Source organism: Pan paniscus, chromosome 14 (genome assembly GCF_029289425.2).
Source record: "Pan paniscus chromosome 14, NHGRI_mPanPan1-v2.0_pri, whole genome shotgun sequence".
Taxonomy (NCBI): domain Eukaryota; kingdom Metazoa; phylum Chordata; class Mammalia; order Primates; family Hominidae; genus Pan; species Pan paniscus.
The window spans coordinates 102,169,268-102,184,444 of NC_073263.2; the positions used below are offsets into that span (position 1 = coordinate 102,169,268).

General features: G+C 42.7%; 1 protein-coding gene across 4 annotated transcripts in view; it reads right to left on the reverse strand.

Moving 5' to 3' along the window:
* TMTC4 (transmembrane O-mannosyltransferase targeting cadherins 4) overlaps window positions 1-15,177 on the reverse strand; it is a 70,168-nt gene that overhangs the window by 40,539 nt on the left and 14,452 nt on the right. For all 4 annotated transcript variants that reach the window (XM_034936919.3, XM_034936918.3, XM_063595851.1 and 1 more), the window contains one exon: window positions 11,122-11,209. In XM_034936919.3, the coding sequence (XP_034792810.1) occupies window positions 11,122-11,209 (88 nt within the window). The remainder of the gene's footprint in view (window positions 1-11,121; window positions 11,210-15,177) is intronic.

The following is a 15,177-nucleotide window of genomic DNA, read 5'->3' on the forward strand; positions in this document are numbered from 1 at the left end:
GCTGTTAAATGTCACTTATGCTGTGAAAAGCCAAACCCCACCCGCTCAGGCAGGTCTCTCTGCAATTCACTTGTTTCCTTCCACAGTTAAAAGAGCAAACACCCTGCTGTATGCACACCTGACTGCCCCTGTGAGCAGGTGAGCCCCCTGTGAGCAGGTAAGCCCGGTTCACCTCTCCATGTCCCTGACTGCCCCTGTGAGCAGGTAAGCCCGGTTCACCTCTCCATGTCCCTGACTGCCCCTGTGAGCAGGTAAGCCCGGTTCACCTCTCCATGTCCCTGACTGCCCCCTGTGAGCAGGTGAGCCCCGTGCACCTCTCCATGTCCCTGACTGCCCCTGTGAGCAGGTGAGCCCCGTTCACCTCTCCAAGTCCCTGACTGCCGCTGTGAGGTGAGCCCTGTTCACTGACTGCCCCCGTAGATTAGCTTAGGCCCAGCTGTAGTGCTCTAAACTGCCCTGATCACAGTCTATCACAATATTCCTCACAGAGTTAATCACAAGCACTTGATTTTCTGTCATTCCCGAGTCGAGGGTCTGTCCACCTCGGCACTCATCACATGTGGGCTGCTTACTTTTTTTGGAGGGGGGTTGCCCTGTGAATCACAGGATGTTTAGCAGTACCCTCAGCTTCTACTCATCAGAGGCCAGTAGCACCACCCCCTACCGCTCCCCTCAGTGGTGACAATCAAAAATGTCACAGATATTGCCGGATGTCAGTAGGGGCGTGGGGAGGGTAGGAAATCACTCCCAGTTGAGAACCATTGCCCTAAACCAGTGCTACTCACAGGTGTATGGTCCATGAACCTGCACCTGGATCTTATTAGACTCAGGCCTCACTGAGATCTGATGAATCAGAAATTGAGGATGGGAACCAGTAATCGGCCTTTAACAAGCTTTCCAGGTGGCTCTGATGCTCCCTAAAGGCAGGGTGCACCCCCTTGAGAGTAAGCCTGCTCACGGCTGGACGGCTGGCACCATGCCTGGCTCGTAGGAGCAACTAAAAATTGTTCTGACTAAATCAGCAGGCCCGACTGACGCTGGAAGGGCGGTATATGTTCAGTGAGTGAAGTGACTATCTACTCTCTATCAAAAGGGGTGCAATAAGCTTTGTGCTCCCGACAAATCATGGAACCGCAGGTGTCAACACTGCTTCTTAGAGGCTGTGCATCATCTCTCCTGCAAGGATGGAAATGCTGGAATCCCTTCCAAGATGCTTCCAGCAGGGGGCCACCTGGCCTCGACTTGAGTAACTTCACTGGTGGGGATTAATTTTCAAACCACAGCCCGTTTCACTTTTCAACTCTGGGTTGTTAGATTATTCTAAGTGCTGAGCCCAAGCCTGTCTCCCTAAACTTCAGGTCTTAGCTGTGCCCTTGGGCAGCGATCCTCCAAGTTGTTCAGGAGGCATGGAGCCCGGAAGTCAGGCTTCCTCTACTGAATACCATTACACAACAGTATACTTAGATCCATCAAGCAAACTAAGGATCATTTTACTTGCAGAAATTAATTACTTTCTATGTATCTAATGTCAAAAGATCACAATAAGGAGCCACAACAACAACAAAACCCTGTCAAATTACACATAATTCCAATTTGAGCACTTAACGTATTTATTGTTTCATGTGGGCATTTGCTAGCACTCATCAGCAGATAAGTATTGGCAGGCACTAAAGCTTTAAAAAAAATTACGGCCGAAATAACCCGAAACTAACAGATTGATGAATTCTTTTAGGCTATGATTTGGGGAAAGGGACACAAGCTTTAGCGAGAGAGCACAGCGTCCAGCTTACAAGTCCACGCCAGAGCCTCGGAGAAGTCCGGGCCTTCCGCCACGTCATGAGAGATGGGTGGCTTTGTCCACTCAGTCTCAGGGTACAGCCTCTCTTCCCATGACACATTTTCCTGAGTCTGGGTCAAACTACCTTTAGGATTTTCTCCTATTAGCAGTTTATTTGTAAACAAAACCTTTAATTATAAACGACCTGATTAATTACCATGGGATCTCATCCAGAGATAAACACAGCAAGAGACCCCTGGCCCCTGCCGGCCACTCTAGACCCAGCATGAGGAGATGGTGCCATGGCCGGGCTCCATCCATTGTTTCCAAGTTGACCTGGCGCTCAGCTCCATAGCTCACTAGAAACCAAATGGACACCCTCCACCCCACCCCATCCCATCCCACCAAACTGTTACCTGAATTTGGTTTTCGTAGGCTTCTTTCACTCTCAGAATTTGTGTTGGTACTTCTCAACTAAACATAATACATTCCCCAATGTAATAGTCTCTGTTCTTAATTTCAAAAGCAAGTTCCTTGGTTTTACATTTCTGCCTAGAAAAAAGGAATTATCTTGTATTTTTACTTGACTGTAACATAGATTAATTTTCCCCCATGGACTTTGAAAAGAAAAATATTCCCAGTTCCTTCATTAAAAATGCCCAAAAGACAGCTCTTGAAAGCACTCTATTAACACAAAGCTAAATTATGACACAGACACGAAAGTGATGGGCTCCTCTAGAATTCCTGTAGATAAGAATTCTAGATAGTCCTCTTATCTAGAATTTAAAATGGCTTTCTCCTTACAAGGTTAAACCAGAGACTTAGTTGAAAACAGAAAAATAACAACTAGAAAACACAGCCTTCAGGTTTACTGACAACCTTCTCCCTAATTTCACCTCATAATTTCACCACACTCTAAAACTCTAAACTCCACCTCTCCCATCCTCTATTGCAATTCTGACAGAAGAGTCCTACTCTTTTTCCTTAGACTTCCGATTTTGCTTCAAACACACCCAGCATGAAAAGATATGAAAGATGAAGGTAATGTTTCTTTGCTGAAGAAGTGTCTTCAGTCTCAGCAATTATTAAATATTAAGTATCACTTCTCAAAACTGTGGCAATTTCAGATCAAAGGCAAAAGCTCAATGGTCAGAGATAAACCTAGTGAGCACTACATTCTAGATCCACCACTATCCAACAAAGTAATCATTACAGCTAACGAGTGCTTGAATCCCAGGTGGGATGTGTTGTTAGTGTGGAATACAAAACCGATTTTGGAAGCTTAGTATGAAAAAAAAATGTGAACATTTTCATATTTTTATATTGATTACATGTTGGAATTATAATTTTGATATATCAAGGCAAATAAAATATATTATTAAAATCCATCTCACCTGTTTCTTTTTATAACGTGGCTACCTCAAAGTTTTCAATGCCATATATGGCTCCTGTGGTATTTCGATTGCATGGCAGTGTCTAGACCATGTGATCAAAGACCCAGCTCACAGATGACATAATGTGCACATTGCTATGTTTGTATCCAGCTCTGTCCTTGAAAACTCAGAAAATAGGAAATGAGTTTGCCTATTTAAAGCCAACTCTTTCTCCAATCCCTACCAGATTAGTCACTCAACAATTTTTGGTATATTTTTGTTTTGAGACAAGGTCTCATTCTTTTGCCCAGGCTGGAGTACAGTAGCATGATCATGACTTACTGGAGCCTTGACATCCCAGGCTCAAGCAATCCTCCGGCCTCAGCCTCCCGAATAGCTGGGACCACAGGCACATGCCACCAGGCCTGGATAATTTTTAAAAATTTTTATTTTTGTCAAGAAAGGGGGTCTCACTATATTGCCCAAGCTGGTCTCAAACTCTTGTGCTCAAGTGATCCTCCCGCCTTGACCTCCCCAAGTGCTGGGATTACAGGTGTGAGCCACTGTGCCCAGCTGCCACTCAATATTTTATCCAGTTATAAGACTAAGCATGCACACACACTTTGAGTTTCCCAGAATCTAAATTGGAAAGCTTAATTTAATATTTTAAAACCATTTCATATAAATGAAAGGGGTCCTCTTTATATATACGCAGTATATATGTGCATGAATGATAAACCAAGGCCAGCCCATACAGTGTTGACAAAATGTTTCCAGTTCTGGAGGTGAACAAAAAAGGCCTTACAAAAATTCAAGTGAAAAACTAGCTCTGAGTGTTTAGATGGCCCAGGCTAGCGGACTTCTGGAAATATGACCTGCTCCATCAAACTTCTGCCCACATAATTCCCCAAATTAAGATGTATTTTAAGCCTTAGTTTGTGAAGGTGACTAATGCTAATAGTTATCAACATATAATCTAGAGGAATTTAGACTCTGTGCTTTTGTGGCTATGTTCTTATACAGTAACAAATGCAAACCATTATTTTATTTCCAAGTGTGAGCATTTTAATAAGACAATTGAGACAGGTAATAGTAGGCCACTTTGCATATAGTGGGCACTCGATAAACATCTGTTGATTCAATAAATAGTTTCATTTATTTCTATGTCTATCAGAGTCTTACTATATTACATTTTTCTTGCAATTATGAGATGTAATTTAATACCCAAAAGTTAATCATTTGCTCAGTGTGGACAAATACTGCCAGAATTCAGGTCTTTTTCACTTTTAATTTAATCTTTGAACCCCTTCACACTGGAAGAATCGCCATCATTAAGATATTCTTCTTCAAAATAAATAAATAAATTAAATAAATAAATAAATAAAAATTACTTAAGAAATATTTAAAAACCATGGAGAAAATCAATATTTTCATTTTAAATTTAGAAGTAACTGTTAAAAACAGTACAAATAAATTCTGAGTGGCAGATGTCACCTCCAACACAGCTGCACTTATAAATATTTTTATTCAGAAAAATCTTCCCCAGATTTAAAATTCTAACTTGTGCATGGTTCTATGTAACATCTGAGGACATCACTCTTCCCCAGCATTCTCCGTCTCCTCTCCATCAAGACTGTTACATTTTAAATACCAATGACCCAGGAGAGGATGGGAAAAAAAAAACAAAAACCATTTGGACACCATGCTGCCTCTCTCATCTTTTAAGAAGACAACTTGCTCTAGGATAATTATGCAGCATTAGCAAACATCAATAGTTTACGATCCAGAATTGACCAGAGACGTGCCTAGGCAATGTTCTTCTCGTTTCAGTATATTGTGTCTAGCATCTAAGAGAATTCACTCACTTAGGTAAATGGAGGCAAAGGCTAATGGAGTGAAGGGAGCACAGGGAAAAAAATGCAATGACAGAAAGACACTTGTCAGTGCTAACACCCACAAGTGCCAGCAGATGTGATCCATTTAATGAAGCATGTGCCTCGGATTTGGCACTCCTTTCCAGTGGGAAGATCTCCTTTCAGAGAAAGCATCACATTGTACAAGTTACCCCTCTTCACCACTCTATGCCTGGCATCTCCACCACTCAAAACTGGCACGTCATGTTGTGTGTGGGAACCATGCCACCCCGACAGGTGGCCGCGACTCTCTCTCTGCCAGAGCAACACAATGAGCATCAGATTCGCGTTCCAAAAGCTGGAACGACCAAGCCGTGCTTCTATGCACAGAATGAAAGAAGTCAGGCTTGCTGCTCTAAAACACTAGTCCATTTGGGGGAAAATCAAGCAATGAAGCAACCAAAGAAACGGGGAAAAGAGAATCTGCATGACTCCCACCGTCAGAATGCAGTCAGCAATGGCCCCAAATTGAAAACCAAGCGTCCTATCGGACATGAGTTAGCCAACTGCCCTATTTTATAAGCAGTGTGATTCTAAGTCAAAGAAAAACAGGTGTCTTTAATCAGAATGAAAATATGAGGCAATGATATCCCAAGAGTAAGAGTTATCCCATTTTAGTGCCTGAACTATACAGCTTAAGGTGAACTATACAGCTATAGAACTACACAGCTTAAGGGGAGCTATACAGCTTAAGAACAATGGAGATTTGAGATCCTGCCTTTGATATTATGAGTAAGAATTTAGAACTTAAAATGGTTGTTCTAGGTATATAGAAAATCCATCCCCCTCTGGAAAAGACTCTCTTCTCCCCACTATAAATGAGAATAAATTTCTTCTTTTGGTCTTAACTCCCATGAGACAAGTATTTTAAGGTATCAGTTTAGAAACGAAATTGTTTTGGCTATTCTAGCGAGTTTAATGTGCAGAGATGATCTGTTTCCAATCTGAAATACCAGGCTTTAGGAGAGATGTAAATACAAGATGCCTCATTGTAAGAATAACACTTTTTGTTTTGGGCATTCAGAAGTAATACCCAGTGTGCCATTGATTTCATCTCACTAGTGTTTTTTGTTTGTTTGTTTTTTTAAAGAAAATGTATGCTTCCTTTATGAGGACATCTACTTTTAAAAAAATTCTGTTGCAAAGATCTTGCTAGACATTCTATTTACGCACCCAAAAAAAAAAAAAAAAAAGGCAGAGCCCCAGAAATGTTATGTGAGTACATTTTTCATTTTCTGAAAATACTAGGATTCCAGAGGTTAGGACAGAATAAACTCAAGCAGTTAAAAATCGTCCAGAGCTTTATAATAAAGACGTCCCATCCATAAAAAAAGTTAATGATGTTACCAAAAAAAGTATTCTCTGAAAGAATTTATTAACTAGTTGAATCATTAATTTCAGAGTACTTAATTTTTTGTTTCCTTATAATATTAAACTTGTTCCTCTGATATTAGGCCTTTCTTTGAATTTATGTTCAGATCCCAAAAATACAAAGACCAGGGTTACTTTAAACCTGAAATTTAAACATTAAATAGCATTACTATTTGTATCTCAATAAAAAATGACTTGTCTACCACCAAAGAGTTAGTTTTTATTCTCTGCTGAACATTTATAGACATGTGCACTTGGAACAAGAAATCATCACTGCAATGACAATAAATACATGTGTTTACCACTCAGCTTTTTGTACAATTTGTACTGACTACATAGAGTAAAATAAAAACATGGCTGGAGGCTGAGACAGGAGAATCGCTTGAACCTGGGGGGTGGAGGTTGCAGTGAGCCAAGATCGTGCCACTGCATTCCAGCCTGGGTGACAAGAGCAAAACTCCGTCTCAAACAACAACAACAAACAAACAAAAAAACCAGTGCTGGGCACGGTGGCTCAGCCTGTAATCCCAGCACTTTGGGAGGCCGAGGTGGGCAGATCACTTGAGGTCAGGAGTTCAAGACCAGCCTGGCCAATGTGGCGAAACCCCGTCTCTACTAAAAACACAAAAACTAGCTGGGCGTGGTGGTGGGTGACTGTAGTCCCAGCTACTTGGGGGGCTGAGGCAGGAGAATCACTTGAACCTGGGAGGCAGAGGTTGCAGTGAGCTGAGATTGTACCACTGCACTCCAGCCTGGGCAACAGAGCAAGACTTGGTCTCGAAATAAATAAATAAATAAACATGCGACTGTTTAAGATATCTCAAACACCAAATGAACAAAGCTCTTGATCCAAATGAAAAAATATATATATATATACACCTGAATCTTCATTAGGATCAAGAGCTCTGTTTTGTTGTACTGAAGGAAATTTAATAGAAGATGAAGGAAGTAAGTAGAACAAAGGCCATGGCCTCCCATTCTGCATAAACACAGCATGAAAAGAAAGGATCCTTACTGAGTGCCTGCTATGAGGGGTACAGGAAGGAAAAAGTCAACAGGAAAGGAAGGAGAACCAGAATATTTGCTCTGTAGGCATTCTGAATCATGGAAGCTTTATTTTAATCAAAATATACTGGAGTTACGGTAAGCCCCTCAGGGGTATGAACTTTGTTGTTCTAGTCTTTGTATCCCCAGCACCGGAAACCTGACCTGGTATAAGAAACGCCCTTAAAGTTTGATTACTATTGGTGATGGAATGAATGACTAAAATCAATAAGCCTTTATACTATTTTAGAACAGAATCAGAAACCCATGGCTTTTCATGAACACCTTAACCGGAATTATTTTTGCATATGGGGCTCTTACTGCTTCTTCTCTGTAAAGGTATTATTAATTTGCAGCAAGTTTTCTCCTCCTAAAAAAGACTCTTAAGCACCCTACGAACTGAACTGATCATTAACATGATGTTCAAGGATTATTCCAAAGAGTTGTAATCTATCAACAAAGAAGCACATTCTATTCTTCGCATGTTTAGAAAGGAGTATGGAAAATCAGAAACAGAAAAGTTGCTAAAAACAGTGCCTCTGCTAAGAGACTAGAAGAGGCTCCAGCAGACTTCACTAGCTCCGGTTCTGGGGTTGCTCAGACAAAGGGAATTTTGGGAGTTGTGAGGAGGAGGGGAGAGATGGGCTGGCAGCGTGAGGGGCTGTTCTGATGTCGCCGGGCCAGGGAACGAGGTGGACGGGGATAGGCATCCAGTCCTGAGGTCCTGAAGTGACAGAGGGTGGGTCTCAGGGCACAGCACCTTGTTGGGGAGGGGTCAGAGACCTGTTCACATGTGGGACACAGGGGACTCCCCCAAGTAAGCTGGTCACAGTGTGTCTAAGGCCCTCTCTCAAGAATCCACATGGCTCTGTGCCTCCAGGCCTGTGATGGAATTGAGGCAGAATCCAATCATTCTGTCGGAAATCTGGAAGCGATGAGTGGGAATGGAAAATAGCAGTGAAAGCCAATTCCAAATGATGGGAACTGCAGCTCGAGGATGGGTGTTTTAAACCCTCTGCTTTACACTGCCGAGAAAAACTGTGATGATCCATAACTCAAAGCCTGCCAGGGCAGGTGGACACCATGAGGGGACAGGAAGGACACAAAATGCACGCCCAACAATCAGTTTCAGGGTCAAGACACCAAAGCCTGGATGAGCATAAGATGCAAACTACTGTAGTTTTGTATTTTCCAAAGACCGAAGAAGCTGTTGGTGCCTGCAAAGGCCCAGAGACCACTCTGGAGGCGACTCCATCGGCTCCATTTAAATGAACGCTTTCCTTTTCCTCAAGAGGGTTCATGTTAACAAGAGAACAGATCCCACGAAGACGGGGCAGCTTGTAGACAAGAGGTCAACAGAAAGCATTCTTCAAAGGCTTCCCAGTCCACCTATCTGTCTTTTAACTGCCCCAAGTAACTTCAACCAAGTCAAAATCTAGTCATCTTAAAAAGCTTTCTATGGAAGCCACATCTACCACTGCTATCGGTTTGCAAATGCAAAAATGCCCAGGTTAACAATCTCAAAAACATCTACAAATTTAACATTAAAGGCCTCATAATTTCTTTCCAATTTTAAAATAAACATTATAAATGCTAAAAAAATGTTACCGGACAAAAAAGAAAGGTCACGTTGGTACTTACAGTTAATATATTTATGTCAGTATTGAAATATACTTTGCCTATTTCTCATGAGTCAAAGTGTTAATAATGGAACAGCCATCACACATTTAAGTACCTTTAACTTTGGTGTTGGTTTCTTGCCAAAAGCTTTATTTAAAAAGTATCTTTTGTATGGATATTTGGAAATAATTTTATAATTTACAAATGCATCAAAAATATATATGTAATATATATTAATATACAAATTTGTGAATTAAAACAGAAAAAAGAAGAGTAAAAGGTTCCAGAAAAAGAATATAAAATGTCTAGCCTTTTCACTTTTCTGTGAGAATACGCCATTAAAGGAGGCCAATACATGTATCTGTTCACTCGATGGAAGAGTGTTTAGTATCATAATAGCTTTTTCATTATTTCACAAGAGCAATCTTTAGAAGTAGTGACAGGTTCTATCATATCTCCTAAATGATGTCCCCCACACGTTAAATCTATCAAGGTTTAGTACTTTCCTCAAAAATCACTCTGATGTCTTTGAAATCCATTCAGAACAGGGAGTAGTGACTTTAAGGGAGGATAAGTTAAAATTATGTTAACATCAATAAAATGGCACTTTCAGAAACTTTAGAGTTGTCTTTGAGAAAAGCCACAACGCCTATTTTTTTTTTTTTTTTTGTGAGACGGAGTGTCACTCTGTCACCCAGGCTGGAGTGCAGTGGCGCAATCTCGGCTCACTGCAGCCTCCACCTCCCGGGTTCAAACGATTCTCCTGCCTCAGCCTCCCGAGTAGCTGGGACTACAGGCACACGCCACCACACCTGGCTAATTTTTGTAATTTTAGTAGAGATGAGGGTTTCACTATGTTGGCTATGCTGGTCTCGAACTCCTGACCTCAAGTGATCTGCTCACCTCAGCCTCCCAAAGTGCTGGGATTACAGGCGTAAGCCACCGCACCAGGCCCACAACTCCTAATTTTAAATTTTCTTCAGGAAAAATATGATTTCTGATAAACTGTTATCTGTATCTGTAAATTCAGATTTAATTGCCAACTTTTGAAAAGGAAGAACCATTATCTGTAGTGAACGTTAACAGTGAGGTAGTGAAGGGTCCCCTCCCTCCCAGTCCTGTTACTGATTCACTGTCTCATGAAGAGTCACACGATGGTGCTGAATTCATTATGGGGCCGGCCGATGCAACCTCGCCAGGTCTCTGGTGCCTGTGTCTCTTGGGAGATTTGTAATCATCATAGGTGGGGAGACCCCTACCCCAGGAAGAGACTGAAGTGCATTATTGCTAAGTTACAGGAAGAAAAGTTACCACCACCGTTCTCAATACTTGAAGGTGTTCTGCTCAGCTGTCCCCAAACTCTCTAATGTATCAGAAAACCGATGAGCGATGGGAAGAAGTGGTGGTTTTATCCAGGCATGATAAGGTAATAATAATAAAAGGGGGTGGGAGTGGTTAGGTGTAACCATGCCCTGAGTGGGCACTGGCACAGGCTAGGGCCACTGGGGTCACCTTTCTGCTGTGCCTTAGGGCAGTCGCAGGTGCTCCAAGACAGGGCCTGAGCCTGGGTTCAGTCTGGACAGGATGGGATGAAGGAGGGACAGTGTATGAAAAATCTCCCTGGCTCTTTCCAAGCCACCTTTGGAAGCTATGAAAGGATAGCTGGGCAATAAATACCTAGAACATCAAAACAGGACAGCCTGTCCTGGAATCGTTCGCAATCCTATAATTTTGCAGGAAATAAAATGGCAAAACTCAATCCTGCTGCTGCTTCTGTTCTTGGTCTCAATACCTAATAGGATAGGCCACAGTGTGAACACCAGTGTCAGAGCTTTGCATTATGGAAAAAGCAATGGCACAAATAGACATACATATCTAAAGAGAGTTTATGCATCCTCTGGCCCAGATCCCCTCAGAGTGACACACTCACATAGATGGATTCTTTCCCGTGTGTTAAGACACTGCTCAACAGGACAAAAACATGAAGAAGGTGGAAAATTAAGAAGGCAAACGGAATGCTTACTTTCTCTAAATGCTTTACAGTAGCCAAGGAAAGATAACAAGAAGAACAGGGCACACAGGAGGTCTGCACGGCCGACAACACCAGCAACCTTAAAAAAGGGGGAAGAAAACAAAGAATTACATAAAACACATTTAAGGAAATCCTAAACTTAGGAGACATAACTTTTTTTTTTTTTTTTTTTTTTGCAACAGGGTCTCACTCTGCCACCCAGGCTGGAGTGCAGCAGTGTGATCTTGGCTCACTGTAGCCTCAACCCCCCTGGGCTCAAGCAATTCTCCCATCTCAGCCTCCTGAATAGCTGGGAGCAGAGGCGCACACCACCACAGCTGGTTAATGTTTGTATTTTTTGTAGAGACGGGGTTTCACCATGTTGCCCAGGCTGGTCTTGAACTCCTGGGCTCAAGTGATCCACCCACCTCTGCTTCTCAAAGTGGTGGGATTACAGGTGTGAGCTACCGTGCCTAGCCAAAACCAAATTCTTTAGACATATAAAACAAGAAACTTCCTAGACTCTGCCACCTATTAAAATAAATACACGATGTAGCTGTGCAATAGCGCTTGGTGTTATCTTACAATCAGTTCTCTCCTCCCTTCTGGGTGTAGGACTTGACTTAACTGCTTCAAGAAAACACTGGATTGGTTTGAACCTGCTGCTAGCTATTCTGCTGGATACAGACGGCGATATGCATGTGCCGCAAAAGCTGTGTTCTTTAACACACGATACCCAAGAGCTCCAAAGACTTAGTCTTCTGAGGTCACAAAGTGGATTTTCAATTGGAAAATGTTATCAGCTCAAAGGTCATGATATTTAAAAAATAAAATGTGATCGGAAACATGAAGGACATAAAGGTGTGAGGGAAGTGTGAAAAGCCGTCCTGCCGATAGAAAAAGACACAGGAGTAATCCTTCAAAGCTGCCTCTGCTCTTTTTTCTTCCCTTCAGACCAAACTGATTAAGTGGGTTAACCTGGAAAGCTGAATGCTTCAAGAGTGATTAACAACTAGGATGAGAACAGAATACAATTTCTGCCATTTCTTTCCCACATTTTCCACATGGTGACTCTGCCCTTCCTTTCCTCAGTGAGAATGAAGCAATATCAACTATGTGTTTCTTTCTTCAGGCTGATTATTCCAGTAATTGTTCTCCCAATGTTGTACGGTGATGAAAGACACAGAATTCCCCCCAGGGGTACTGGACTAGTTTAGGTGGGATTCTTTACTAACTGGCACCTGAATGTGACATGAACCAAAGCTTCTGCTGTGATTGTCCAGGTATCGCTTTAAAGGCTGGTAGGTTAATCCCTTCCCAAAGGATGGGGATGTGATATATGAGCTGCAGAATAAAGGACTCTTCTATAAATCAAGATAAGAAAATATACACTGACTACGAAATTACTGTATTTACATATGATTCTCAAGTTCATGTGCAGTCAATAGCTGAAACAGGATGTCTTTTAGGAGCAGATTCCCCTACATCGGTTATACATGAAATGCCGAGGACCATTCGTCACTGTAACTGTGACCTCCTGATGGTTGGTACGTGGCAGCCCGTGGTGTCAGGTGATGGCTGGGAAAATTGAATAAGCTGATAAATCCACCCAGTGAACACCACACACACACAAACACTACCGAGAAGGAAGCCAGGGACAAAACAAAGGCTTAACAGATCTGGAACAAGTATGCCAGTATGCTGGAGGGGAACAATCCAATTGCTTTATGAATGAAATGAATATGCAATGAGCGCTCTGGAATACTCAGGGCTGGAAACTCACTCCATCAGGGACACAGTAAAATAGTCAGAGATGCAGCCACACAGAACAGAGCCTGGTACAGGGTGGGTGCAGCTGACTATGAGTTCCCTGGTGGGTCCTATGGGGTATGTCTATGAACAGGAGTAGCAGAAAGGCAAAGGACAAAGGACGCAGAAGCTCAGGTATCATCTCTGCAGCCCCGGGTGAGTGAGGAGGCAGCTGGTGCATCCTGGATTTGTGGTCCTCACACCAGGAGGACATGAGAGGAGACAGGAGCATCTCAGAGCTGTGACTATCTACAGCACCTCAGGATGGACTGGAATCCCAACCCTTTAGAGAAGAGAAAGCAATAAAAGCCAATCCAGACAAGCCTGTCCGAAGGGGACCACAGACAACAGGGTCACAGGAAACAGGGGGAGCAGGTGTCAGAGACCAAGGAGAAGTGAGGTGAATGAGGGGGAAGGAAGTGGTTTGGAAAAATACTAGGCCTAGGGGCCAGGAGGGCCAGGCTGCCTAAACCACTTGCTATCTGGGTGGCTAGTGGAGATTTGAAGAATCACCAAAAATGAAATTTAAACATCAAAAGCTTATTTTTACAGAAATGCTTCTTTCTGCTAATTGCTGAAGACCATCCCACGACTTTGAGCAACATACATTATGTTCCTTGACATAAAGAAAAACAAAATTTTTAAAGTATGGGAAGTGTTTTAAAGCAAAAGAGCATTTAGTATTTACAATGAATTTTTTTGGCATAGTAATTAAGAGAGATTTCACTAAAAGAATGTTAAAAAAACTACCCAAGGAGAGGGACTGTATCCAATCACTGTTTGAGAATGTACATAAGCAAGAAAACATTTTCTTTTCCTTTTCTGATATTTGCATAATATGTATTTTTAGGCAAACTTTTCTACAAAGGCTATTTTTTTTCTCACAAATACTGTGAAACACTCAGAGTTTTCTGGAGAAATCACCGCAATCCCTCTGAATCCATAAAGCAGGCGGCACCATTGTTTCCCCAGTAGGTACAATTTGCATGGGGGCCATGAAAAGGAATTAGGGGGATGGGGAAGGTTTCCCCTCCCGATTCCTTCTGGGTTAAAGTCTGGGTTCATTAGACAAACAGAACTCTTTTTAAACATTTTGTTTAATTTTTTACTTCTAGAGACAGGGTCTCACTCTGTTTTCCAGGCTGGAGTGCACTGGCCTGATCATAGCTCACTGCAGCCTCAAACTCCTGGGCTTGGGCAGTCCTCCTGCCTCAGCTTCCCAAGTAGCTGGGACTCCAGGCATGCGCCACCACACCTGGCTACAGGCAGAACTCTTAAGGGGGCCCGAGCTTCTCTCCTTGATGTTGGAATTCAGACAAAGTGAAATCTTCCCCAACACTTTGAGGAAAACAAAAAGGAAAGCCCACACAAGCCACTTCTGTCCTCAGGGAAGCGCTGGGGTCCTCCTGCTAATGGCCACACAGAGCTGAAGAGCCACCAGCAGACCAGGGGCTGTGTGGCCCTCCCAGGCTCTCCTCCTTGCAGTAGGGACTGGCCTGTCAGAGGGTTTGGGTGTCTACAAACCACTTGAAGCAATGTGCGGTGGTTCATTAGAAAAACAGAGACATTCCATGAGTTGAGGAGCACAAAACACCGACTGCAATTACAGCATTGCCAAGCAGAGGCCAGGAGGGGGCAAGACTGTGAGGTGCCCAAGTCATCCCCACGTGCCCGGCTGTCGTTGCTTTAAAATGGAAAATCCCCAGTCCCAGAACCCTCTCAATCTCAGGCACACTAGATGGCTGATCACCCTAGAAGACTGGAAAATTCAGGTGCTTATTTGCAGTGGGAAAAATCATTTTCAGTGTGAAATGCTGGAGAGTGATAAAGACCTAAAACATATTAATATAAATGTTAATATAAAGAAATTCATGTTAGGCCAGGTGCAGTGGCTCACACCTGTAATCCCAGCACTTTGGGAGGCTGAGGTAGGTGGATCACTTGGGGCCAAGAGTTCGACACCAGCCTGTCCAACATGGTGAAACCCCATCTCTACTAAAAATACAAAAATTAACCGGATGTGGTGGTGCACGCCTGTAGTCCTAGCTACTTGGGAGGCAGAGGTAGGAAAATCACTTGAACCTGGGAGGTGGGGGTTGCAGTGAGCCAAGATTGTGCCACCGCACTCCAGCCCGGGTGACAGAGTGAGACTGTGTATCAAAAAAAAAAAAAAAAAAAAAGAAAAGAAAAAAAAAAGAAATTCATGTCACTAAAACTGCAGGAGCCTATACTGCTATTACTGTCTCCTAATAAATGTAC